This window comes from Acomys minous (assembly GCF_964271855.1).
Source record: "Acomys minous genome assembly, chromosome: 14".
Taxonomy (NCBI): domain Eukaryota; kingdom Metazoa; phylum Chordata; class Mammalia; order Rodentia; family Muridae; genus Acomys; species Acomys minous.
In genome coordinates this window covers 84,626,926-84,648,380 of record NC_140496.1, presented here as the reverse complement: position 1 = coordinate 84,648,380, position 21,455 = coordinate 84,626,926, and the positions used below count along the sequence as shown (strand labels likewise).

At 40.9% G+C, this 21,455-nt stretch overlaps 1 protein-coding gene across 1 annotated transcript in view; it reads left to right on the top strand.

Moving 5' to 3' along the window:
* Positions 1–21,455, top strand: part of ENPEP (glutamyl aminopeptidase) — a 76,993-nt gene that overhangs the window by 49,773 nt on the left and 5,765 nt on the right. Inside the window, exons 12-18 of the mRNA XM_084757619.1 lie at positions 4,588–4,721; positions 4,846–4,901; positions 6,792–6,942; positions 8,337–8,410; positions 8,528–8,632; positions 8,725–8,895; positions 13,092–13,232. Coding sequence (XP_084613745.1) covers positions 4,588–4,721; positions 4,846–4,901; positions 6,792–6,942; positions 8,337–8,410; positions 8,528–8,632; positions 8,725–8,895; positions 13,092–13,232 — 832 coding nt within the window. The remainder of the gene's footprint in view (positions 1–4,587; positions 4,722–4,845; positions 4,902–6,791; positions 6,943–8,336; positions 8,411–8,527; positions 8,633–8,724; positions 8,896–13,091; positions 13,233–21,455) is intronic.

Genomic DNA, 21,455 nt, shown 5'->3' with positions numbered 1-21,455 from the left:
AAGGAGGAAGTGTTTCTGACTCACACTGTCTTTTAGGTGTCATACTGTCCAGCAAATAACAGCTTGGAAATTTGGGGAGGGGGTGAGGAAGGGAGTTGTTGTTGTTGTTTTTGTTTTTTACTGGTAGTTCCATTTCAGCTTGGATGTTGGAATTTTTTTTATGGGTCTTTTTAAACTGGTACACAGAGAAAAATACCAGGGGCACTAGGACTAACAGAGCATCTATTGCTTCTGTCTACATTTTAGGTCCAGGTCTCAGCTGTCTGATGCCACTTAGTGGTGAGGGAGACTAGTATATGTAATCTAGCTCCTACCTAGTGGAAGAGAACGGTGTGGCAAACAACTAACAGATTTCTCCCATGGGTGCTATTCTCTGTAGAACAAGACCTGTAAAAGTTAAAGCGTTGGGAATGTATGTGCTGGCTCAGGTGGACACTTGCGCCCTGGGCCAGATGGAAAACACAGAAGCAGATCTTTACTATACAGCTCTCCTTCGTGGGTGTTCTTCCAAATCAACAAGAGGGGGAACTCTTCTTCAGGACAGGCAGGTTGCCTTTTTCCAGACTTTCTTGCATTGCATTTTACGTATCAAGACTGTAGCTGAGGCTGAGGGAGGAGGGTTATTTACCCATGGTCAGATTTGGGTATATAGTGCATTCTGGGCCAGCCTAGGCCATAATCTGGTCACAAAACCCAAATAACAAACAAGTCTCATTGTAGGCAAATGCTGTATGTTAGTTGCCGAGATCCAGGACAAGCTCTGTAACGATGACTCACAGGGTCACGATTCAGTTCCTGGCTTCTCCTTTCCTCCCTATCTCTCTCCGCTTCTTCCCCATACCTCTCTGGGATCTTACTAAGCTGACTAGGCTAGTCTTCAGCTCATGATTCACATCCTCCTAGATCAGTCTCTTGAGCAGCTAGGATCACATATGCAGCATAATTTTGTGATGTGTGTGTGTGTGTGTGTGTGTGTGTGTGTGTGTGTGTGTGTGTACAATCAACCATGTGTATGGGAATAGAGGCCAGAGTTTGAGCACTTTCCACCTTACTTTTTGAGGCAAGATCTCTTACTGAACCCAGAGCTTACTGTTTTAGGTAGACTAACTGGCCACAATCCCTGGGGAGTCCCCTCTCTTTGCCTTCTTAATGCTGGGGTTGCAGGTGTGTGCCTCCTGTGGGGTGTTGGGGATCCCAGCTTGAGTCTCCCATTCGTTTGACCAGTACTTAACTCACTGGACCATCTCATCAGTCCCGAGAGTGAAATTTCTTAGAAAGATCCCCTCCCCACGGATAACTTACTCAACACTTGCTGCATAGAATGAGGAAAAAAAATAGAACAAACTGACTTATAAGGTGGAGAAAGTCCTTTGTGGTCATGCACATACATCTTTAAATATATAAAATAAAGCTTCAGAGCACAAAACACACATACACACAAAGGAAACTTAAAACATTAATCTTTTTTTTCTCCCCATGGTGTGCAATCATTTTATTAATTTATTCTTGTTACATCTCAATGGTTATCCCATCCCTTGTAGAACATTCTCCACAGTAGAGTGGAGAGTGGGATATGACTTTCTCACATACTCTGGTGCCTCACCTTTGACCATGTCCCCTGGAGGGGGAGACCTGGTGGCACTCAGAGGAAGGACAGCAGGTTACCAAGAAGAGACTTAAAACATTAATCTTGATGAGTAGCTTTTTATATTATCATGTACACTTTTTGGTTTTGTTTGGTTTAAAACAAAGTCAATCCTGTAACACAGATGAAACTTGAACTTGCAGCTATCCTCCTGCCTCAGCCCCTTGAGTGCTAGAATTAACAGTACAGGCATGTGCCACCCTGCCTGGCATTCTTTACACTTTATCTCCCAAGCATCCCATAAGAACACATAGTGGTGTTATAACCATAAGAGAAAATAAATTAAAATAAGTGTATACTCTTAGACTCGTAAGCAAGCATTGGTTGTTCAGTTCTACTTGCTTCCTTACATCATGGAACAACCCTGCAGTTTGCTGTTGTCAACTGTTCTCAACGTAGCGTGAACTTGGAAAGTCCTTAACTACTGACTTCCGGGGTCTCAGCTTCCTCATCTATAAAGTGAGAAAAATCACAGTAACGTTAGACAGGCTTAACTGGGTACATAGAAAGCACAGTAAATTACTGCAGTATTTAGATGGATTGCCAGGAACTTCTCAATGTTATTTATATTTGTGGGCTATTTCTAGAACTGGCAGCCTATCCTGTTTCATAATAATGGGGATAGCTAGCATCTGTTGGTCACATAACACCAAACGATGTGACCTCGCTTCAGCTGCATTATCTGACTTAATCTTCACAATGGCCCGAGAGGGATTTTTATCCCTGCTTCCCTCATGGTAAACTGGGACAGAGAGGTCAAGTGATTTGGCCAGAGCTACACAGCTTGCCAGTCTCGCGGAAAGGATTTTATCCCAGGTCTGTCAAACTCCGAAGTTCCTGTTCTATCTTCAGTAACGTATGGCTTTACCCTTAGCAAGCAGCTCTCCTCCCAGTACAAACGTTCAAAGAGAGAGGTTGCCAAAAGATTAGCTTCATTTCAACAACTTTTCCATGGCCAAATGACAAAGAAAGATTGATGCTGCACCAGTGAGGTAAGGGTTTACAATTTGTCAAGTACCTGCTCGGAAGGTTCCTAAGGAAACTTATTGTCTTGTTGAAGAATTCGCATATGTATTATGAAAAACTACTGGGTCCTGGATAGCCTCCAGGCCTTGCAAATGCTTCCAAAATTTAAATCACCTTTCCTCCCAAACTTGTCTTTCTCTATTCCCTGCTGGCAGCATCATCCCTCATCCCACGGTGTGAGCCTTTGCTCCTCCTCTAGGCAGAAGGAGGGTTGGACCACTTCCGCTCTGACGTGTCTCTGCTCTGTTCTCGTTGTGGCCACATGAGTCTATGGCCTCCCCCTTTATTGTCTTAGATTATTACAGTTGGGTTCCAAACTGGTCTTCTTGCTTTGAGAATCCAGTCCAAAATATCTCCGCATCACTGTCGAATTCTTTTTCTAGAAAACAGACTTAAACATATAACTTCTTTGTTTGACAATTTTCCCTGTGCTTTCCCTCCAAGGATAAATTCTTTTGCATGGTATGTTTCATTAACGCTGAAGCCCTGGCCTTCATTGTCAGCCTCACCTGCTATTTCCCAGCACTATTTCTTACATTGTTGCTATATTAAGCTCCTTGAAATCTCTCACATAGCCTAGGTTCCCACACCACTATTTGAATAGTCTGTTTTCCACATAGGCAAGATATATATTAATGGCAAAGAACAGAAGCAATAATGACAGATACTTGTGGTGTCAGAACACAGTTATTATTTTTAAGGCATATGTTTGACCTCTATCCCTTCAGCACTGGGCTTCTTGTGTGTTTTGGATGATACTTTGGGAAGAAAGTTAATTTGCTAATTCCACTGATAAAAAAGCACTATTATAGTCAGTGGAAGTAAGGATATAGATGACCTTGTGAAGACAAATAAAACTGAAAATATAGAGACTGGAGAGATGGCTCAGAGGTTAAGAGCACTGGCTTCTGCTCTTCCAGAGGTCTTGAGTTCAATTCCCAGAAACCACATGGTGGTTCACAATCATCTGTAATGTGATCTGATGCCCTCTTACTGGCCTGTAGGTGTACACGCAGGCAGAACACTGTATACATAATAGTATGTAAATAAATCTTTAAAAACAAAAACAAAACCAGAAAGCACAAGTAGGACACGGATTGCCAAGTGAGAACATTTGCATTTGGGTTCCAAGTCAGATGCTGCATGTCTTAGCACCTCAGATGTATCCTGATTCTCACATTATTATTCTGCTTAGCAATAGTTATTTCCTCTAGCTGCAGTGTTGATGTATTTCATTCTAGGGATTAGATCCAGCTGCTTCCTCCTACTAGGCAAGTGCTCTACCCCTGGGCCACATCTCCAGACCTGTTTTAATTTTATTTTAAGGCAAGGTCGTACTAGGTGGCCCAGACTGGGCTTTGAACTCACTGTAGTCCGAGTAAGGCTATAATCTACCTCAGCCTTCCTAGTAGCTGGAATTATAAACATAGATCAGCAGGTCCAGCCTTCCATGTTGATTTTGAGAAGGCGTTCTTTAAATGTCTGCATCTCAGCCCTTCTCCGGGCTGTCCTAGTGAACAGCCTTCACACAGTTAACCCATTACAATTGGGAATGTATGGCTTCCTCCCAGGAGGCATGGATTTCTTTGTCTTCAGGCAAAGACTGGCCAGTTTAGAGTTACTGCACTTGGTGTGGCATGCTTCTGCCAGGGAGGAGTGTATGTTACAAATGGCAGGGTGGTTGTTGTTGACATTGCTTATTTCTTGTTCATCTTGCTCACTCCAGTGACATTCTAAAGTTAGGCAACTAAATAAGAATTAGGCTTAGGGGCTTTGGGTCCAAATCAAACTCGACTCCTTGAGCTAATATTGCTTTTCTTCCCCCCTCCCCTTTTTTTTTGCCCTCTGGGTCTAATTTCTCTGTGTTTACAGGGTATGCAAACATGTTTCTCATTAGTGTTTGTTTACTACCACAGGAATCACTTTGAATACTAATCTTAGTGAAGATGCTTTTCTCAAAATAAACCCAGATCACATCGGGTTTTATCGTGTAAATTATGAAGTGGAAACTTGGGGCAAGATAACCGAGACTCTCTCCTCAAACCACACGGTAAGGGATGGGATGGACTATTGTAACTTTGTTCCAAGAACTGCACGTCAACAATACTAATTTTTTGTTTCTGTGCCTTTTGCTTTGGGAATCATGGCTTTGCATTTGTTTCTTCTTCCTCCAGGGCTTCTCCTCTGAGGACCGAACAAGTTTTATCGATGATGCTTTTGCCTTGGCAAGGTATGTTTCAAAAGGAGGGTAAGTCACTTAAAATACCCTGAGTTTTCCCATGTATCTTTAAAACGAATTACTATTACATTTAAGTATTACATCTTTTAAATTGAAAAATATCCCAAAGTCTGTATTTTAAACGTCATTGTTACTTTCGGCCCTTTAAAAAAATGATATGAGCCTTATAGCAAACACTGATTGATATCAGCTACTCATAGATAAGCTTTCCACCCTGCCTCTCCCTGCTGCCCTGGAGTATGGCTTGCTCCACACCAGGGACTTGATGAGTAATATTTGAAAGTGATCAGCAGTACCACAGATGGTGAGATGGATCAAAGGGTAAAGGCACCTGCCCTAGACTGGGGAGCAGAGCAACGGTGGCTACCGCATCTCTTGATTTTTTTCAGGTCACCTGATCCTAATAATTATTTCTGACCCTCTGAAGGAACTAGATACACAGCTGATTTGATTTCTGTCTTTCAGTAGATTTGTATAAATGTGAGAGTAGATGCTGATTCCTTCGGAAGCCTCTTCCGGCTTCTGCCTGGGTTGGGCATCATTCTTAGGTGCTTTGTCTTTTCCAACAGCACTATATCATCATTGCATACATACATACATTACATACATCATTAGTGTCCATACTGCCCAAGAAACCCTCTTCTGAAAATGGGCATCCAAACCCAGCTTGTGACAATACAGAGTTCAGGAACTACTAGCCAAGCAAACCAATGGCTACTTGGATAGGATAACAAGCATTTGACATGGACTCCTTAGATAACTTACCCAAAGTCAAAAACAAAACAAAATGAAACAAGACAAAATGAAATGAAACAACAAAACAAACAAACAAACAAACAAAACATGTCCTCAGTTTTAAAAGGGTTAAACAGTAGGCTTTTGAACCCAGCTAAAATCTGGTTCTGTAGAAACTGGAATAAGTCTCTTCACCTCTGTATAGATCAATCTCCTTATAAAAGCCTGGAGATGACTGTAGATGATTATTGTAAGGAATAAATCAGGAAATAGGCACGTGGGACCTAAAAGACAATCTTCCTTATACCAAGTTCTCACCGAGTTGTTACTTGACCGCAGTGCACCCACCTTAGATTCCTAACAGCGAAGAAGTGTTTCCCAGTGTGTTTCTGAGTTGGACTTCTTCTGCAGTGCTCTCTGAACGTTACAGGGAGAGGGGTAGATGCTGAACTTAGGGCTAAGCATTCTGTTGTCTCTTATGCTCAGCACCTTGAGCGGCCCTTTGTCTTCTTCATTCACCACCGTTCTCCACACAGAGAGAACGGCCCTCTCTGGGCGAGGCCGAGGGCAGCATCTTCTGTGTGTCTCAATATTCAAGATGCAAGTTTTAAAGTCTGTGTTTCTATCTAACATTGTTCTCAAATATATCTGTGCTAGGCTTTTAAAAATACTTTTCCCATACATTTTTGGAGTGCTGATTACTATGGCCCCAGACAAATGTTCCATTATTAAGCTTTGGCCCTACTGCACAAAACTTTTCAGTTGAGTCTCAATAATAAACTCAATTTCTTTATTTAAAAAGATTGTATGTGTGTGTGTGTGTGTGTGTTTGTGTGTGTATACACATGTTTGGGGGCCCACAGGGGTCAGAAGAGGGTATCAGATCTCCTAAAGCTATAATTACCAGTAGCTGTGAGCCTCCTGACAGGGGCGCTGAGAACTCTGGTCCTCTGCAAGAACAGCAAGTGCTCTTAACTACTAAGCAGTCTCTCCTGCTCCTACATGCACTTTTGTTGTTGTTGTTGTTTGTTTGTTTGTTTAGCAGAGGAATTCTCACTAAACATGAAACGCTGGGGTCACCATACTAATCCTTTGGATCGAAAGTCTGGTTTTCAATGAATTGTCCTATTTATTTTCTCTCTCCAGAGCGCAACTTCTGGATTATAAGATAGCTCTGAACTTGACGAAGTATCTCAAATCAGAAAAAGATTTCCTGCCATGGGAGAGAGCCATCTCAGCTGTAACCTACATCATTAGCATGTTTGAAGATGACAGAGAGCTGTACCCCATGATAGAGGTGACGTTAACGTTATGAGTATGCCACAAATGTAAATGTTCAGTGGACGAGGGTGGTGTCTAAGGGAAGACATCTTGGGGGGATGTCTACCCACCACATGACATAAGAGATGTGGGAGGGCATGACTAATCGAAGCAGACAGGCTGTCTGATCTTTTTCACTTTGAAGTGTTTCCTATTTGTGTTTCAGTATACCTCAAAAAGGCATCCATTTTAGTATCAAAATGAATATAAGACCATTTTGTTTAAAGTTTTAACACTTTAAGCTATCAGCTGGAATCTACTTTAAAATGGATTTATCTGCAAATATTAATTTATTTTTAACGAAATAAGAAAATTATATTATCTTACTCTGGACCTCCACATTGGGGTTATGTTTTAAGCTTTTCATTTTTATTGTCATTTCAGCAGCACTGTGGCAGGCTGCTCACAATTTTAAACACACTCTTGATCTGAATCTGGTTATTTTGTGTACTAAATAAAAGACCTTGGAAAAATGATTTGATATTTGGGATATTTGGTTTGTGATATCAAAATTGACTTTGATATTTGATATTTGGGAGTATAAGTTTCATTTGTGTAAAAGGAATCTTAATACTTGCCTGCCTGTGGTAATGGGATAGTGAGGACCCCCTAAATGCCCTTTGTTAATCTAAATAGCTGTCACTTTTTAATATCTCACTAATGGTTAAACAATCATCTTAGTATCACAAGTGTGTGAGATGCTGTCCTATATATTACTATATGGAGAAAATAAGTTAAAGAGGGTGTCATAGTTGTTTGTTTTTCCTGTTGTTGTGACAACAATACCCTGATAAAAGCAATCTAAAGGAGAAGGGCTTATTTGCGTCACAGTTCCAGGTTAGAGTCCGGGAACTCATAGCAGGGAAGTCCGGGCAGCTGGAACTTGAAGCAGCTGGTCCCATTATATCAACAGTCAAGAGCAGAGAGCAAGGAGTTAACGCATGCTTGTACCTGCATGGCTTACTTCCTCTACTCTCAAACTTGAACCCCCTTCCCAAGGGAATGGTGCCACCCTTGGTGGGCTGGGTCTTTCCATATCAAACAATGGAATCAAGACAAATCCCACCAGATTTACCCACAGGCTGACCCAATCTCACAGGCTCCCACTGAGACTCCCTTCTCAGGGTGTGTCAAGTTGGCAACCAAAACTAAGCATCACAGAGGGCCCCCTCCCCCAACATCTTAGGAAACATGATTTCTGTGTTTAGGACTGAAGGAAAACTCAGCGTTATAAAATGTGAACCTTTTTCTAAGCAGTGGTTCAAACTTCTCAGAATTTGTAGGAGAAAGATTACAATAGGGGGCTCTAGGTGACGGAAGATGCAGTTAAGTAGCAAGTTCTTACTGACGCATCCTACGCTTCTGTTTCAGGCGTACTTCCAAGGACAAGTGAAGAACATTGCAGATTCTCTGACATGGAACGATACCGGAAGCCATATCACAAAGTTATTTTTCACCTTTTAAAAACTAATATTCATTTAAACATTTTTGCATTTGTGTCTTAAGAGCTAATGCAAATTTGTTAAGTCCCTGGCTCTGTGTTTGTTTGTTTGTTTTTTAAGGTTACTCCGTGCCTCTGTGTTAGGATTTGCATGCAAGATGGGAGACAGAGAAGCCTTGAACAATGCTTCGCAGTTATTTGAGGCCTGGGTAACAAGGAACGAAAGGTAACTTCTTGTGTTGTTTGCATGGCTAGAAGATGTTAAACAGAGTCATGGATAAACACATGAGGTGCCTGAAACATCACGTCTTTTTGCAGCATTCCTGTAAATCTCAGGCTTCTGGTGTACCGATACGGAATGCAGAACTCCGGCAACGAGGCTTCATGGAACTATACCCTAGAGCAATACCAAAAAACATCCCTAGCCCAAGAAAAGGAAAAGCTGCTCTACGGCTTAGCTTCCATAAGGGATGTTACTCTTCTGGCAAGGTAAACTGTTTACTGTTTGCTTCGTGGTCGTGGCGGTTAAATCCAACCAATGCTTTGCCCAAGCCTGGCAAGCCTTCAAACATTAATATGTATACTTATGTGCAATTTATTTTTCCATTTTCTTTTTTGTTTGTTTTTTTTAGACAGGGTCTTACGATGTGGCCATAGATTAACATTAAGGCGATCTCCCTGCTTTTGCTCTCCACCAGGCTTGACATGTTTTATGGTGTAATTTAAAATAAATTTTAGGACTAAAGAGATGGCTCGCTGAGTTAGGAGCGCTGGCTGTTCTTTCTCAGAGTATCCTAATTCTATTCCCAGCACCCACATGTTGACCCACATCTGCCTGTCCCCTGCTGGTCCCGGGGGAACTGATGCCGTCTTCTGACCTCTGTGGGCATCAGGTTCTTAAGTGCAGAGATGTATACACACATAATAATACAAAAATTAAATAATTAACATAAAATTGGTTTAGATTAAGTAAAGAGCATGACCATCTTGATATCTGTCAAAACATTAGGCTAGATGGCATGGTGCTAGTTATATTTGTTAAAGAATTTAGCAACTATTTTAGATGTTGTAGCAAGACTCTAGTGTGTGTGTGTGCGCGCACACACACACACACACACACACCCCCTTCAGAGCCCACCACCTTAGTACAGTTTCTAGAACTTCCATGGACTACTGTGTCAAAATGTTCCCCTAAGGCATTCCCCTAAGACAAGTTGCCTCACCTTGTACTGTCTGCCATAGAAAGTAGTTTTACTGGTTAGTGGTCTCATAATCTAATTGTGAACTTGAAGCAATATCCACATGTGGGATTGTTATTCCAAGTGTCTGCAAAGTCTTTCAGATCTTGAGTGATGACCATAACAAAGGAGGTTTGGCAGCAAGTTTGGGCTGAAGTGAGGCCGTCCCTGGAATTCCTTGCTTATCTGAGCATATGATGAATGTGATGTTTTTCACACGGGACTAGGTTTATCTGTACGAGTGCACATATTTAAGAAGGTAGCCAGCTTTGTTTTCTGTCTGACTGGTTATAAAAGCCAGTACAATGAGGAACCGCTGATGTCCACTGGTTTTGTCTACAAGCCTGGCTTATAAATGAGTCGTTAAACTCAAACCCTACTTTACGTATACTGTTAAAGTAAGTGACCTATATTTCTTCCCTCCTGCATTTTCCTCTATACAAAGGAGACACATCCTTTTGTAGCGATGGAGAAAGGGGAGCTCTGTTTCTTGATGGTCTTCCTTACTGGATTTACCTATTTTGGTCCTGGGCCAAGTCCAAGGGGTTTAACTGGTCACATTTTACCTGCTAGAATTCTGTCTGACTTCTAGAGATGAGTGCTACTGTGACAGCCATGTCTTCTAATTATGAAGTACTTGTTCTATGCAGCACTTTGGTTTGCCCATAGACCTTTCCAGCACCCCTGCACATTTTTTTTTAAACTGAAGATCAATTTAGGACTCCCCTATACAACTGATAAGCCAAAGCAACATTGGGTGTTTCTTCTTCTTCTCCTTCTCCTTCTCCTTCTCCTTCTCCTTCTTCTTCTTCTCCTCTTCCTCCTCCTCCTCCTTCTTCTTTCTTTTCACGACAGGATTTCTCTGTGTAGCCTTGGCTGTCCTAGACTCATTTTGTAGACCAGGCTGGCCTTGAACTCACAGCAATTCTCCTGCCTCTGCCTCCCGAGTGCTGGGACTAAAGGCATGTGCCACCACGCCCAGCTAACATGGGAGTTTCTTAAACAAATTAGTATTGTCACCTCATCTTGCCGATGGCATACTGTTGTGCTCCCATTACACACTGGGCATTGCACAAAGTTAGCTATTTATCTGCAGGACTTTCCCCTGAAGCATGAAAGGATAGGGTATTATATCCTAATGTCCCACAGCACACACACTTACCTCCAAACATGAGTTTTCTTCAGTCTCACTTATGGCAAATTTCTGGGGTCAAATGTCTTCTTTTTTGACTACTGTGCCTGGACACCTAAGAAAACAACTTAAAGTAAAGAAAGGTTAATTTTAGTTCATGGCTCACAGAGCTGAGTTCATGTTCCATGCTCTTAGGCCTGACAGAGGGTAGAAACATCACAAGAGAAAGAAGGCTGCTCACCAAATGGCAGCCAGGAAACAGAGAAGGTCAACATACACCCCTCAGAGTGATCCACCTACTTCAACTAAGTGGGGCCTCTTCACAGCCTATTGAGCTAAGCATTCATCACAATGGGTCAATCCACTGATGAAGACAGCACTACCATGACTCAATTACTTCTAAAACATTGTCAACTGGGGCTCGGCCTTCCACTACAGACCTTTGGGGCTATTTTATGTCTAGACTTCAGTATCAAGTATGTTCAACGTTGACATATTAAAAAATGTCAGGAAATTTACACTTTTCTTTCTTCTTTGATAAAGAATATTTCCCTAACCTACTTCACATCTCAAATTGAAGAGTGATTTTTAAAAATATATTTATTAACCCGTATCTCCCCTAAAATTAGGAATTGTCCAAGCCAACATGTAGGAAGCCATGGAACAAGGCAAGAAGATTGATTATCATGTGTTCTCATAGTAAACAAAACATGTGGTGGCTTTAGATAGAAATAATTCTTTTTTTGTTTGTTTGTTTTTTGTATTTTGTTTTTTTAAGACGGAGTCTCTCTGTGTTAGCCTGGGCTGTCCTGGACTCGCTTTGTAGACCAGGCTGGCCTCAAACTCACAACAATCTGCCAGCCTCTGCCTCCTGCGTGCTGGGATTAAAGGCGTGCGCCACCACTGCCCGGCTAGATAGAAATAATTCTAATGGCAATATAGACTTAGTGTAACAGTTAATAAGCATCTATCCATTTGTTCTTTCATTGATTCTGGACTTATTTGTATTAAACTATAAGTATAGCTAGATAGCTTATATTAACAAGTAAACTTTAAGTTCTTCCTTAACATATATTTTTAAAAAATTCAGTGAGATAATAGACAAACAAGTGCTTGCATTCCATAATTGTTTTTTTTATCACAGTAATTGTTAAAACTTAGTTTTAATTGTTTTGGTAATTCTAAAGTAGTTTAAATCGTAAATTAGTTTAATTTTTGGTAGTCTTTTAAATATTTAATATTAACTAATATTAAATTATTAGATTTAGATGTTTCTATTTCAGTACTCATCAAAATTAGAGATTATCCTTTTTTGGTTTTTTATTTTTAATTTGTTCACTTTACATCCTGATTGTAGCCCTCTCCCTTGTCACCTCCCCATCTCACCCTCCCTCTCTCCCCTAGCCCTCAGAAAGGGGAGCCCTCCTCCCCTAATATCTGACCTCAGTATATCAAGTCTCATCTGGAGCTGCCTGTATCCTCTTCCTCTGTGGCCTGGCAAGGCAGCCCTGCCAGAGGGAAGTGATCAACATCAACGTCTGGGAGCCAGAGTCCATGTCCGAAGTAGTCCCTATTCCCCATACTATGGGGCCCACAGAGAGACTGTGCTGCTTATCTACTACATCTGAGCAGAGGGTCTAGGTCCATAACATACATGCTCCCTGGTTGGTGTGTCAGTTTCTGCAGCATCCCCTTCCTCTGCCTGGATTTGTTGGCTCCATTGGTCTCCTTGTGGAGCTCCTGATTCCCTCAAGGTCCCTCTACTCCCCCAACTCTTCCATAAGATTCCCTGTGCTCCACCCTGGAGTTTGGCTGTGAGTCTCAGCATCTGCCTTGATCCCCTGCTGGGTAGAGTCTTTCAGAGGACCTCTATGGTAGGCTCCCTTCCTGTTCTTTTCAACTGCTTCCTAGTCTATTCTATTTGTCCTTCTGCATGAGAATTAAGCGTTCTCCTTAGGGTCCTCCTTGTTATTCAGTTTCTTTAGGTCTATGTATTGTAGCATGGTTATCCTCTATTATTTGACTAATATTCATTCATAAGTGAGTATGTACCATGTGTGACTTTCTGGGTCTGGGTTACCTCACTCAGAATGATCTTTTCTACCCATCAACATTAGAGATTATTCTTTAAAAAGTTAAACACACTAATTTTTAAAAACATCTTTCCCCATTTGTTCTATTTAACTCATGTAACTGCAGCTATGATACCTCAAGAGTTGAGTTGCAGGGTTGAAAGCTGTGTGGCCCTGAAATGTAGGTGACAGTAAAACGTTCCATGTTTATTTTGAAGCAATTTTCTTCTTATCTTGTCCTAGGTATCTGGAAATGCTCAAAGACCCCAATATCATTAAAACTCAGGACGTATTTACGGTCATCCGCTATATCTCATACAACAGCCTTGGGAAGACCATGGCCTGGAATTGGGTACAACTCAACTGGGACTATCTGGTCAGCAGGTAGGATGGTCAGACCTTGTTTTCCTTGTTTGACACCCTCTCCGGGTGCCTTCTACAAGTCTGTTCACTTTAGACACAATTCTTTTTTCTTAAAGTTACTATTTCCAGCTGATCTACGGGATTCTGAGATCTGGAGTGAAAACCAAATAGCACTATTTTTTGTTTACAAAAAATGAGTTGATATGGGGCTGGAGAGATGGCTCACTGGTTAAAAGCACTGGCTGCTCTTCCAGAAGACCCGGGTTCAGTTTCTAGCACCTACAATGGCAGCTCACAACTCTTTGTAATTCCAGTTCCAGGGCATCCAACACCCTCACACAGACATACATAAAGGCAAACACCAGTGCACAGAAAAATAAAATAAAATAAAAAGAGTTAATATGACTCTGCCCACTACACTGAATCATAACAACATGCCAGATGCATGTTTAGTTCTCAGCTACTATCTGCTGACAACTAGGTGAGGAGTCCTGGAGTTGGGCTCCATGTAGAGTACGCTGTCTCCAGAACTTTCATCTCCCTTGACTAGATAATAAACTGTAAGTATTCTGGATGCTTCTAAAAAGGGAACTACATTTCTTAAGCAATAGCACTTTGTGGGGGTGGGGTGGGTAGAGGCAGCCTCTGTGTGTGTGTGTGTGTGTGTGTGTGTGTGTGTGTGTTGCTAAGGACTTTGCAAGGCAAAGAGCATATGCTCTATGGCTAACCTACATATGCCTAGTAATAGCCTCTTGAAAACAAGAACCACTGATGACAAGGGAAGAGCAGGACAATGAGAGATGATTCCCCAAGCTTCTTATTTCTTTAGCCCCATGCAGAGGCTGTGTTGCTGTTCTTGGCTCTGATCCTTTTAAATGCAATGCTCAATTTCTATCGAAAAGACAGTTATTTGGCAGAATATAAAATAGAAAATAGACTAAATACATTTCCCGAATAAATGCGCACACGTTGAAGAGTGGTCATTCTACCTGCAAGCCTCCCTCGTATTAGGAAGGCTCTTTGTTATCTACTTTAATCTTTCTTTTCAGCAGAGGTTGGTAATTACTGTCCTCTGAGTAATATAGGCAAAGGGATGGTCTTTATCTCCTGTTTTCCCTAGTACCATTGTGTCTGTCTCTACTCCTTTTTCCTTCTGAGATGCACATTGTATCTCTAGCTCTCAACTAAAGTTTTCTACATTGCTTTTTCTGTTGATGATACACTTTTGCCTCTTCTCTTCTTGTGACTGGTGAGAGTAACTGTCCATTTCTAAGCATTGGGATGTGTGTGTGCTTATGAGTCCATATCCACGGTTCAACTGTTTATAATTGTTTCATTGAAAGACATGGTTTAAACTGAATAAATGTTTTCAACAAGAATGTCTTATCTGAGCATATGAATTGATCTTGTCTGAGGATCACTTTCCGTTTATAAAGATGGATGCCTAATGACGCCTACTGTGTGTTTTGTGTTAGTGGAAAGATCATGAGTCTACCTATTCTGCAAAGAATTTATATAAATAAAGCACAATGTTTACTTTTACATTGTGAAAAGATAAAAATATATTTTTATTATATACCTTAATGATTAATAAGTAGAAAAATGGGTTTTACCTTGTTAGAGAGACCATAACATCTGGCTTTAAAGTAAACATTAGATCTTAAAAACTAAACTGTTTTCCATGGACAATGAATTGATTAACCATTTTCAGAGCTAGGCCCACAGCCTTGCCCAAGGCTTTTAATATTTCATCATCATTGGGTGCTCTAACTTTCATGAGACATTATTGCAGATGGCCCCAACACAAAATCATATAATAACCATATGTGTGTTACACAAAAGGCTTTACTAATTTGAAGAAACAGAATTTCCCTATGAAAAATTATAAAAGACATGTTAAATAGGAAATGAGCCAAGCTTTATTCAAATATTTCCAAACTCTTGAATGTTTTCCACATTTCGAATTGAGTGCTGTTACTGCCTCTATTTCTGAACAACTTATTGTTAGCCACAAATAAATAATCTGCTTTTTTTTTTTTTATCAGTCTTTATGACTGCTGCTTGCCAGGTCACTGCTGTGTTCTCTAGTGTTCGCTTTAACCACAAATACCAATACACGTGGGAAACAACTCTTTGCTCTTGAGTCTTCTGAACCCTTAGGTGAAACCATGATGCTCAATAAACTCAAGAGGTCAGTAATGGGGTTTGATCAAATTTGATTTTAGTTTGTTACAGATGAAAAAATGCAATAGCTTTGACATAATGAACATGAAATACACATCTAAACATTCTCTCAAGATAATAAGCATTTAATTTAAAATTTTAAATACATCAAAATAACTGCTATATGATATAGTATTAGGTATATAAATATTAAATTAAAGAAGATGACCTCATCTAACTTTTTCAAGCCAGTTGAGATATACTCAAATTCTTATTGTGGTTTTAGCCACTGCAGTGAAGACACAGAATGTTTCTTCATGTCATATGATATTGGAGCCTTGGGATAAACATAATTTGCTCCAGTGTAGGTAGGATTTAAACAAGTATTTGCAATTTCTATTCAATGTCTTTGTTGCTAGCTCCCAAATATTTATTTTATTTTTAGTCACTAAGAGTAAAGTAATAATAATGCAGAAGTTATAGGCCATTTGAATAACTATGACTTGCAATTAGCAGCTGTTCTTGGGACTCTGGATTTTCACTGTAGCAGCAAACATATTTCCATTTTAAAAGAATTCCCATCTTCTACTTACAACACTGATATGTATGCTCTTCGAAGCTGTAGGCAATAATAAGAATGTTTAAGTAATCTATAATGGGATTAGTCAGAAATCATTTCTGCTGTCACATCAGTCTTTGTTCTTGAGTCATTTCTCTCTGAATGCTTATTTAATACACATGGAGTCATGTTATCCACATGTTCTTTTTATGATTTACTCCTTTCATGTCATTGCTACTAAATGAAAGGATTTTAGGGTTTCTGGTAAATGGCATTTGATAGTAACTACCCATTTCCCCACAATGTTCCTGTACTCAGTGTTATTCTTAAATACCCTTGCTAATATTTCATGTTTACTTTTTATTTTTAATTAATTTTTTTTCTTATTTTACATGCATGGGTGTTTTGCCTGTATATATATGTATGTGTACCGCATGCATGGGTGGTGCCTGGGGAGGCCAGATGAAGGTATCAGCGTGCCCTCCCCCTGAACTGGAGTTACAGACAGTTATGAGCCACCATGAAGGTGGTAGGAATTGCACCCTGATCTTCTAGAAGCCCTAATACCTCATTTTAAATGATAATTCTTTCCTCTAGTAAGTCATGAAGTGCAGGCATTATGTGCTGGCCTTCAAGTTTGGCATTGGGGCTGCAATAAGAAAGACTCTCAGTTCTTATAGAACTTAAGACTTCGGTGAGACTGATGTTATGTCAAGAATTTCACAAATGCATGCATACATCTGGCAACTACCCAGAAGAGAGACTTGGGGTACACCAAAATAGTGCAAAGGGAAGAAGCTAAGCAACTGGAAAGAAGTTGGAGTCAAGGTCTCCCTGAGGAAGTGCTGGCTGAACTGAGGGGAGGGCAGGAGCAAAGCAGTTAAACAAAAACTGAAGTAGCTTGGCTGAGGTGACCAGAAAAGTAAAGGGTAAAGGTCAGAGGGGTGGAGTCATGTTAAAATTTGACTTTTATTCTAATAGCTATGGTAAGTGTGTGATACAGTGAAATGATGGGTTTCTTCTGAAAAAGAATGCTTCCGCTGGTGATGGGGAAGCCTGGGCACTGGGAGGCTGGACTGGGTTCGGGAAACACAATTAGCCTCTGCAGTGGCCGCATCGAGAGACAATGACCAACTGGCAGCAGAAGACAGTGAAAACTGGACCATGGAGCAAGAGTGAAGATGTAGGACTCGCAGAACATGGAGGGAGTATGGAAGCAGAAGAGGAAAGTGAGGTGACAAGGGTTCAGCCTGCTGCACATAATGTCTGCCTTCCTTTCTGTCTGTCTGACTGTCTTTCCTTCCTTTCTTTTTTTATTCTTTTTGATTTTTCAAGTCAGGGTTTATCTGTGTAACCTTGGTTGTCCTCTGTAGAGGATTCACTTTGTAGACCAGGCTAGCCTTGAACTCCCAGAGAGCTGCCTGCCTTTGCCTCCCGAATGCTGGGATTAAAGGCGTACGCCACGCCTGATTTATATATTTTCTTTTAAGGATAAGAGAGGAAGTTTGATGTTTGTTTGTTTGTTTGTTTGTTTCCAAGAGAGATATGTTCTCATGTTGGATGTCTCTTAAAAGTTGAAGTAAATTGAAGATATAAAAAAAAGTCCACTGGATTTATTGGTAAAAGGCCATTAGTAATTTTGGAAAGAAGTATTCAAGGCTAGAGAGACAGTGCAGCTATAAGAGTGCTTGCTACCCTTGCCAAGGACCCAAGTTCAGTTCCTAGAGCTCACGTCAAGACACTCATAACCACCCATAATCCAGCTCCAGAGCCACTTACGCCTGGCCCTCTCAGGTACCTGTCCTCATGGGCACACACCACCACCATCTTTATACACGTAATTAGCACTCGTAAAAATAAAACTTTTATTAAAAAGAGTTTTAAAGAACAGCAATATGGAATGATTCCAAACGAAAAGAGCTGACAAGAGTGTGTAGCAAAATCTCCTGAGAAGACTAACCGAGTGTGGAAGGGAGAGACAACTTAAAAAAAGTCAGATTAAAAAGGAAGATCCTTCCTTTCCTTCTTTTTTAAAAATTACAAATTTAAGTCAATTTTTAATTTGATGTATATTGCTGTTTTGCCTGCATGTATGTCTGTGTGAGGGTTTCAGAATCCCTGGAGCGGGAGTTACAGACAGATGTGAGTTGCCGTGTAGTGCCGTTAATTGAACTCAGGTCCTCTGGAAGAATAGCCAGTGCTCTTAACCACTGAACCATCTCTCCGGCCCCCTCCCTACTTTTTTATACTGAATGTATTTTAATGTATCAAATGTGTTTAAATGCTGATGAGAAAGTTCCAGTATGTGGAACAAACTAAAGATTTTTTAAAGTAAAGTTGTTGCTTTTTAAGTAGGAAAAACATCAATCAAAATGCAGATGTTTCTGGGGACAGGTGTGTGTGTGTGTGTGTGAAGTTATTTTGCATTTCTCTGTACAGTGGAAAGCAACGACATCTTTAAGAGGAAAGGGGAAAGGAGGGCTAGGGCTGAGAAGTTGGAAGGGAGAGAAAACATTTGGAAAAGATGGGTTGGAGGAAAATGAACATGTTGTCTAGGGAAATGGAGGGGGAGGAGTCATGTGAGGCTATCATTTGATATTTAAATCCATGAATTTACAATGAGACAATACGGGGAGTGTCATGGATTCTCGAGCCAGAACTTGACCGCCTGAAACAACCTGGGAAGATGAAAAGCTGATTTCATCTTGTTAGGGTTTTGCTAGACATGGGTTATTACAATACAAGGGAGCTTGGGTTTAATTAAAAGTCTGGTTGAGGATATTAAGCCATCACATCTCAACTACATAAATAAATAAGTGGAACATGAAAGGAAGGCATTATGGCCCAATAGTAGCTGCTATTAGAAAGTCAATGCTCCAGAGATCCAGCTAAGCTTAGAATGGGCAGAGTGAAAACTGAAAAGCATATTTTGTAGACACCACACAAATGAATAATTTCAGTTGCAGGTTTAAAGTGATCCCAAGGCATTTTGGGAATTGGGTGGCTAAAGTGGAACATAGAAAACATTATTGGTCAAATATGGGGCACCAGAGTTCGTGTGAAAGTCAGTGGGGAGGCCTGGTGGCACTCAGAGGAAGGATAGCAGGCTACCAAGAAGAGACTTGATACCCTACGAGCATATACAGGGGGAGGAGGTCCCCCTCAGTCACAGTCATAGAGGAGGGGAGTAAGGGGAAAATGGGAGGGAAGAAGGAGTGGGAGGAGACAAGGGATGGGATAACAATTGAGATGTTATATGAATAAATTAATAAAATATATTTTAAAAAAGAAAACATCATTGGAAACATGGTCAAGAGATAATATATTGCATGGATCATGTGGAAATGACCCAGGATGGAGACACAACTTGGAGTAGAAAGAAAGAATAGCAGTTGGTGCAAATGTGCATCCTACATGGAAGCAAGGGAGTAGGAGGGACAGTGATGTACACAGAGTGCAGAAAAGGGGTCTGGAAAGCAAGCACTCAGTAAGGAAGAGGCATTATTTCCTGTCAGGGTTGGAAGTGATTGAGTGGCAGTGTCAGTGCCTAGGAGTATAGGCTTTGATCTTTTAAAACTTTTTAAAAAAAGATTTATCTATTATGTATACAATGTTGTGTCTGCATGTACAACTACATGCCAGAAGAGGACACCAGATCTCATTATAGACGGTTATGAGCCACCATGTAGTGGCTGGGAATTGAACTCAGTACCTTTGGAAGAACAGCCAGTGCTCTTAACCTCTGAGCCATCTCTCCAGCCCAGGCTTTGCTCTTTTAAAAAACCTACTTTATTTGGCTTCTTTAATGCCTCTACCTCCCTTCCAACCCACCTACCTAGATAGGAGAGAAAGCAGGTTAATATGGACAGTGGAAGTAGACCGTTTTAGACTCAGTTCCTTGGGACGATTCTATTCTTCGTCATCAGGATTTCAACAGCAAACACAGTGGCAGGAACAAGCAGCAGCGGGAACCTTGCAGTGTTCTCTGGACCATTTCTCTCTGCACAGCCAAGCCAAGCAATTCCAAGTGATACAAAAGCGATTGATCTTGGATATTTGGACTGTTTATGCACTGCCATAGTCCATACAGTATGTTTTTCAACTGGCAAAGACCATGCCTCCACATGAGCCTCTTTCTAGTGGACAAACACCATGTGGCCTCTCAGGAGGCAGTTTCACATCCCACACTTGGTATCAAAACAAAAACATGTTTACATCCGCTGCACAGGAGTCACCTTCCAGTAGTGACTGAGGAGTTTGGGCTGCCTGAAAAGTGATGGATATAAATTCAGCGGTGTCTGCAGTGAGGCTGGGTTTTGTGTGAGCGTGCAGAAGCTCTTTCATCTCTCTGCTAATTTCATCTTGGCATATTGCTCCTTCTTAGCACTTTGCCATGGTGCTTTATATAGAAGAAAAGATTGTAAAAGGAACTTTTATTCACCTGTTTCAATTGTTGTCTGGGAGGCTTACTGCCTCCTTCTGCTAACCTAGGCCTAGTCCTGGAAACATCTAGCCTCCATACAATCTAACCTAGGCCTAGAGTGTTTTCAGCCTCTGAGATAAGATTACTGCTTAATAATCTCAGTTTTTCTTGTTCTTACTGAGCTCTGGGCTGGCTGGTTCAACTCAGCTGTTCTGGCTTAAACTTTTCTCCCAGCTGGCTTATTAAGTCTGGCTTCTCTCTCGGGCCCTGACTTGCTCTGCATGGTTTCAAGCTAACTCCAGCAATCTGCTCTAATCTGCTGCCTCCTCCTCCTCCTCCTCACTCTGTCTTCACCTGTGTTTAGCTTGTTCTCTCTTCAACCGGTAAAACTGCTGCTTTTCTCTCTCTGCTGTTGCCCCTTAAGAAGCTTCCCTTTCCTTTCTCTTCTCCTGCGAGTTGGGCGTATCCTATTCTGTCAAATTTTTGTCGCTTTCTTCTTCTGCCACACAATTACACACACAAAAAAAATCAATCATGGGTGCTTCCTTCTACAAACTAACTTTACCTTTGTTGTTTGGGATTAAAGGCATGGACCACCATGCCTGGGCCTAAGCTTTTCTGATACTTGCTCTATATCCCAGGCTGGCCTTGAACTCAGATATGCTCGCCTCAGTCTCCTGGATTAAAGGCGTGTTTGTATTCCAGCCAGCTCACACGGACCTAGCAGGTCTTTTGATGTGATCTCTTGTCAGAACAGCCATGTTCTGAATTAAAATTCCTCTACAGAAGGTTCTGCTTCCAGATGTATTACGTTTTCCCCTAATTTCTTTTACTTTTGATTACAACAGTTCTCCTTTCTAGCAAAAGAAAAAAACCTTAAAAGTAGCATAAAGCAAACTTTACCTACTTCTATCTTCTGACGTGTTTGTTTTTTGGAGTATAATAATTCTAGGGCATAATAAAACTTCTCCTATTGATTTATATATAGGTATATTTTCCCATACCATTTCCAATGTTTCAGTGGTCTAATTTTTTCTGTTTTTGTTTCTCCAGACAGGGTTTCTGTGTGCAGCCCTGCTGTCCTGGACTCATTTTGTAG